A 6,466-nucleotide genomic window follows, 5' to 3' on the forward strand; every position below is an offset into this window, starting at 1 on the left:
TCCATGGCAAGTGGATTATCTGCCAAAAGATGAAGACTGGCATAGAAAGGAAGTGACAAGACCACACCTTTACAGTTGTAGACCATCTGTTCAGCTCAATCCCCCCCCCCCCCCCCAGACGCGCCCCCCCCCCTTTCCTCTCCCCTCCCTGTGAGCTCCCACATTACAACCATGCAGATGAACCCAGTGCTCATGGAGTCCGCTGTGGTCCTGGCGGTGGTGCTGTGTGTCCACATGGTGGTCTGGAACCAGCACTCCTGGTGCAGCGTGGCCCTCGTCATTCAGGCTTTCTACGTTCAGCACAAATGGGACCGTCTGCTCAAGTCCGGGGCCGCCGTGTTCCAGTTCCGCCCTGCGGCGAACAGCGGCATCGTCCCGGCCTCCATGGTCATGCCTCTGCTGGGTCTGGTGCTGAGAGAGAAGTGCTCCGCTTCGGGGAACGTCTACTTCGAGCGCTTCTCCATGGTGGTCACCGTCGCGGGCATGATGCTGGCGCTGTTCCTCTCCCTGATCGCGCTGGGCATCACCAGACCCGTGCCCACCAACACCTGTATCGTGGCGGGGTTGGCTGGCAGCGCCATCCTCTACACCACAAAGCAGACCCTGACGGTGTCCGAGGTCATCGAGGTCTTGGAGGTCCTGCTGATCTTCGTTTACCTCAGCCTGATCGTGCTCTACTTGCTGCCGCGCTGCTTCACCCCCGGGGAGGCGCTCCTCATCGTCGGCGGGATCAGCTTCATCATGAACCAGCTCATCAAGCGCTCCCTGAACCTGTCGGAGGTCAAAGGAGATCCGGTGAACTACTTCCTGCCGGTTGTAGTGGTGGGCTCGCTGCTGCTGGGGGTGTTCTTCGCTCTGCTCTTCTGCTTCATGGAGTCTGAAACGTGGGTTTCCTCCCTCTTCTTCCACATGATGACGGCCGTTCTGGTTCTGGGCATCTTGATGCCGTGGCTGTCCCTGTTCATCGGCCGGCACCCCATCATGTGGCTGCTGGACTTCGTCACGCTGAACGACAGGAGACTCTGTTTGCTGGGTTACTGGGTGTTCCTGGCCGTCGCGGCCACTTGTGTCGTGTTGCACCAGAACCACCAGCGCCAGTCAGGGTCCAAGAAGCACCAGGCCTCGACGGTGGTCAGGAAGTACTTCCACCTGATTGTAGTGGCCACATATGTTCCGGGCCTGGTCTACGACCGGCAGCTGCTACACGTGGCGTCTGTGGGCTGCTTGGCCGTCTTCTTGCTCTTGGAGTACGTGCGTTACTTCCGCATCAGGCCCCTCGGTCAGCTGCTCCGGCAGCTGCTCACCTTGTTCCTGGACGAACGGGACTCCGGGCCCCTCATCCTCACCCACGTCTACCTGCTGCTGGGCATGTCTCTGCCCATTTGGCTGTTCCCCGGACCCTGCGCCCCTAAGGGGGTTCTTCCCGGGGCAGGTGGGCTGGTGCCCTACGCGGGCGTGCTGGCCGTGGGAGTCGGAGACACCGTGGCGTCGGTGTTCGGCAGCACCATGGGGGAGATCCGTTGGCCCGGCACGAAGAAAACCTTGGAAGGGACGGCGACGTCCGTGTTCGCCCAGATCATCGCCGTGGCCATGTTCCTCATCTTCGACGGAAGCATCAACCTGAACTCCACCTACTCGTGGATCGTTGGCTCCATCACTCTGGTGGCCCTGCTGGAGGCCTACACCTCCCAAATAGACAACCTCCTGCTCCCGCTCTACCTCTTCATCCTGCTGCTACTTTGAACCAACAAATCTCACAGTTGTGAGAAAGCTCAAATGGTAGAGTGGGGATAGAACGTTCCCTTCAGGACTCGTGGAACATTGTAGAAACACAGTTAAAGCCTTCAGCTCAATAATTTGATCTGCTTGTATTCAGCAGTAGGTGGTGATTTCTCATTAAAGTCTGGTCATTTAAAAAAAAAAGTCTTCTTTGCAAAAACGACTTGCAGTGAGGCGTCTTTTCACAGGGTTTTTAAGAAATGTGAGAAACTCGGTTGCTAAATATTCTCTGCGCTCAGTGTTGGTGGCGGTGTAGCTTTCCAACCTGACCCCAAAGTGCTCGACCGCTGACACCTGCATCTCTTAAATTATGCAACAGGAGAGTCAGTTTAGCAAAGTGGGGAAAAATGTCCTTGAAACACAACTCTTTAGTTAGGTTCACTAAGTTTTTAGTCCTGTGTTGTTGTTGTTGTTTTTGGCAAACGATCTATGCCCGTGTATTGCCTACGAAGAACAATATTTAACGTTTTGTCGCCTAATCAACTCTATGAGAGCAACACAAAGAACTGAAAAGATTTGCCTTAAAATGTATTTTCCATCACTTCTGATTATCATACAAGCTGTAGGGCCACAAGAAAAAAAAAAAAAAAAGCATGGCAGTCTCACTCAACTATTCTTTGTAAGGGCTGATTCTCTCTCTGCTCCTGCATGACACTAATGTGAATACAGTACTGTAACATGTATATGCAGGTATCCTAGAGTATATTTTGGGTTCAAATTTACTTTGTTGAGTATTTTCTTTGTGGTTTGATGGAAACTTTTTAAACAAAAAAGTACATTTCCTTCTAACATGGAGCCCACAAACCAGGTTGTATATTTTTGGACTTTGTAAGAAGGCTTTGGGCCAAACTTGTGAATGAAAGCCTTTTTACTTTTGACAACTTATTTCTGTCATTTTTAAAAATGCTTTAAAAAAATACGCCTTTCAAATGTCACAGCTCCTTTAGAAGTTTACATACACTTTTTAGGGGCATGAATGTGTTGTTTATTTTGGGCTTTTATTGATTTATTTGAACTGTTCTCTTCTGACTTTTAAGCAGAATTTCTAATAAAACTGAGGTTGAGACTTTAGGAAGGCCTTTCCAGAACAATGATGTAAGTTGGCTTCATCAAAACATCCCCACTGCATGACTCTGCCACCACCATGCTTGACATTAAATCCTTTTTTTGTGCTTAAAAAAGACAAACTACCAGCTGCAGTCAATCATGATCACCAAATAGAAGTTGATCAACCTTGTAAACTAAATCATTTATGACCTTGTGGTTAGGCGAAATTGACTTTTTTGAGCTTTGTATCATCTTATAAAGTTATCCCCTCATCAAAAACACACTCAGTGTTGTTTTGACTCATCCATGCATGTTTGAGTAATCCTGAATCTCCTGTGGCCATGTGGAGCTGTCTAAATGCTTGCTGCTACAAAGCTCCGCCTATTGGTACAAAGCTCCTCCCTGGAGCTCAGTCTGCAGCCGAGCTCCCGCCCTCCCCCGAAGAATTGTTCGAAGACATGCTTAAGTGGGAGTGTCTGAAATGGTAGGAGGTTCTTAAAGAGACAGAGGCCAATTTCAAGGTGTTTAGATACAAAGTCTAAATTATTTTTGATATTTACAGTATTTTCATAACTGAAGGTAACGTTTACTGTGGTATAGAACTGGACAACACATACTGTAATACCCCTTCAGCAGATATATTTGAGCCTGTAAGAATGTTTATTTATCTGTTACCCCCTCAGAGGTAAAATGGTTCAAATATATCAGTAAAAGCCCCACACTAAGGATGACATGCCCGTGATTAGTTCCTGTAAAAGTCTGACTCCAACTATTTCAGGTTTGATCTCAAGATTTTCTTTTTAGTTTCCATATTTGTGTTAGTTTAAATATATAAAACTTTCTTCTCAATGTTGTAATTACACTTTAATAGCATGAAAGCTTTTTTTTTTCCCATCCTTACATTTTTTTTAAAATAATGTATTATTGCATGTTAAGCATTTCATAGATAAAATTGATGCCTGCTGTGAAGACGAACCTGCGTGACTGATGGACTTTACTTTGAAAACACGAAGCCTTTTTGTTTCCTGTTTTATTTTTTTAATACTTGATGAATGAGTTTAAATTTGGTGATTTAAAGTCATCCAGACATGAAGTTTACTTGGTTGAGTTGTATTTAAAATTGAACATACTTGAAAACAAATGCTGACTATTTCCTGTAAAAAAAAAAAAAAAAAAAGAAAAAAGAAAAATGTAATTTGATGTCAGGACACAAAATAAAAGGAAAAAAAAGAAGTAAAGTTTGGCTGGTGACAGTTTTTTATGATGTTTAAAAAAAGATGGATAAAAACATTGGTCACATTAAAAACCTACAGTTCTGACAAGTCCACTGATTGTGGAGAGAAGAAAACCTATTCAGATTGTTAATTTCAGTTGTTTTTAATCTGAAAAATTGCATTTATGTGATCTGTCAGTGTGAAAATGTCCACTGAATACAAAGAAATGATCACCTCCTCAGGAGAAGCTAAAAGTTGTTTTGAATGCATCAACTCTAAAAAATATGTCTCCTTAAGAACCTGTTTCAACTTAAGATTTGGAACAAAAGCAGGTTTGATTAATGGTCTGGTGTTGAGTTGAAAGGTCACCAAGTAAAATCACTCTCAGATAACCATGCAGCCATGAAGGGGTTAAATTCTACAGAAGCATCCTGTATGAAAGGAAACAATGATTTTAATGCCAAAGGACGAGTTTAAGTACGAGCAGAATTAACTTGGTTGATCATTTTTTCTTGTTTTGAAAAGTTATGTTTTTCATTTTATATTCTTAATTTGGCATTGGTAAAATAAAATTAAAAAAAATTAAATTAAATTCTTACAGATAACAGATGGATACTTACAGGAAGGTTGTGGTATTTTCAAACAAGATCAAGAAAAAAAACAGCCTTTTTTAAAACTTCATGTGAACTCAGATGTTTCACACTGTCACCTGAAACTGCAACATCAGCTGGAAAACACTAAACTATTGACTCTTCCAACAGCACTTCCTGTTAGTTTGACTCATGCACAGACAAAACAGTTGATTGTCTGCAGATTTGTGTTTAGACATGCTTGAAATCTTTACCAAAAAAATAGATTTTATTTGTACTGTTGATCTATAAGACAGTGAGGCCTCAACAAGAGATCAAAATTCTACTTGGTCCTTTTATTTCTTGTTGTCCAGCAAAAATGTTCAGATTTCATAACCGAACGTCATTCTTTGTATTTAAGTATCACCTAAATATAGTAAAAAGTAGGTTCAGATAAACATTTGAACTTCAGCTGATGCTCCATTTTTTATTTTTTGTCCAGTCTAGTTTTTTCTCCATTACCTGACAGCTCTGAGGCAAACACCAACCTGAGCGGCTGTGACCCAAACAGGTGGGGAACCACTCTAATGGTTTACATTTAGGCCAGAAAACTGAATTATATTTATATATATATTTAAAAGTTTCTTAGAGAAGCTGTAAAATATATTTTGTATAAAACTTTGCCTTTCTTCATTTAGTGTAAAGAGGTGGGAATGGGAGCTCCTCCGTGGGCTGCAACCTTTAAAGGACAAAGAGGAAACACAAATATGAGGAATGGGGTCAAACTGGTCAGAAATAGACAAGATCTTTGCAGCACAAATTAAATGGGTTTCCTGTTAAACTTCACTTTAGATGCGGTTGTGAAAAACAAACTGAAAAACCCAATGAGCCTAATTGTTTCAAATGTTAAAGACGCTGAGATACTTGACTGAAGGACTTTGCACAAAATCGTTTACGTCGCGCTCCTCAAATCCTACGACAATCAGGCAGACTTGCGATCACTGAGGCGTACAAATTAAAGTCCACGTGCTCTCACCAGTTGTCCGGGCTCCAGCGGGTGTTCAGGGCCTCCATGAGGTGGAAGGCGTAGACGTGACGAGAGTCCTCCGAGGTGTTCTCAGCGCTTCGATGCACCACCTCCCCGTGGATCAGGACCGCACCACCTGAGCAGGGATGGGCCACGACTTTATTAAAGCAACACCATCTGTACCAAAGCTGTTTATGTGATTTTTAAATTAATTTATCAATTTTTTTAATAACCAAGTTGATGGCAAACACAGTGGCAGGCAACCGTGCATTTGTCTGTTATTATCTCATGAATCTCTGGACAGATTTAGACCAAAATGTCAGTTGTTGGATTGACGTCTCCAGCTGATTAACCTTTGGAGTCAGTCTATTTTAATCACTATAATTAATCAAATTTAGCCAACATGAAACTACTTATAACTCAATCATTTTTACAGATTTGGAGCTCAGATTTGGCGTGATAGTAGCTGAGAGTTTCAACACATACCCCAAGGATTAACGTTTTTAACTGGCTTTCAAACTTGGATATGCCAGGCAGCGAGCCATGAATTATTTCATGAGGACGGCTACTTTTACCCTAAACTCTGTGACTTTCTCCCAAATATAAAAACATATTTGAATGTTTTACATGTTGCGTGTTTGTACTGAAGTAGGAGCAGAGCAAGCAGCCAGTCAGCTCACATTTCTAATTCATTCATTTTAAATGTAAAAAAAAAAAAAAACAGACACTTCACCTTTTTTAACTGGCGCAGCTACAAACTTCTCTTCATCATAAGCACACTCTCTTCCGATAAAGTCCGTCAGTGGATAGGTTCCCTTAGGGGTGCGCAC

The 6,466-nt window shown here is 43.1% G+C and overlaps 2 protein-coding genes across 2 annotated transcripts in view; one reads left to right on the forward strand and one right to left on the reverse strand.

The window, feature by feature from the left end:
- Positions 1-129: 129 nt before the first annotated feature.
- dolk (dolichol kinase) lies at positions 130-2,850 on the forward strand. Its single transcript, XM_014006555.1, has one exon. The coding sequence runs from the start codon at positions 172-174 to the stop codon at positions 1,741-1,743; it is 1,572 nt and encodes a 523-aa protein (XP_013862009.1). The 5' UTR covers positions 130-171; the 3' UTR covers positions 1,744-2,850.
- An 856-nt stretch (positions 2,851-3,706) lies between these two features.
- phyhd1 (phytanoyl-CoA dioxygenase domain containing 1) overlaps positions 3,707-6,466 on the reverse strand; it is a 7,726-nt gene continuing 4,966 nt past the window's right edge. Inside the window, exons 9-11 of the mRNA XM_014006557.1 lie at positions 6,370-6,466; positions 5,646-5,772; positions 3,707-5,348 (exon numbers count right to left, since the gene is read on the reverse strand). The exon at positions 6,370-6,466 is cut by the window's right edge and continues 18 nt beyond it. Of these exons, the coding sequence (XP_013862011.1) occupies positions 5,300-5,348; positions 5,646-5,772; positions 6,370-6,466 (273 nt within the window). The 3' untranslated portion in view covers positions 3,707-5,299. The remainder of the gene's footprint in view (positions 5,349-5,645; positions 5,773-6,369) is intronic.

Source organism: Austrofundulus limnaeus, unplaced genomic scaffold (assembly GCF_001266775.1).
Source record: "Austrofundulus limnaeus strain Quisiro unplaced genomic scaffold, Austrofundulus_limnaeus-1.0 Scaffold36, whole genome shotgun sequence".
Classification (NCBI taxonomy): Eukaryota; Metazoa; Chordata; class Actinopteri; order Cyprinodontiformes; family Rivulidae; genus Austrofundulus; species Austrofundulus limnaeus.

Coding starts and splice junctions, on each gene's coding strand:
- dolk (XM_014006555.1), top strand. CDS start 172: ATGCAGATGAACCCAGTGCTCATGGAGTCCGCTGTGGTCCTGGCGGTG.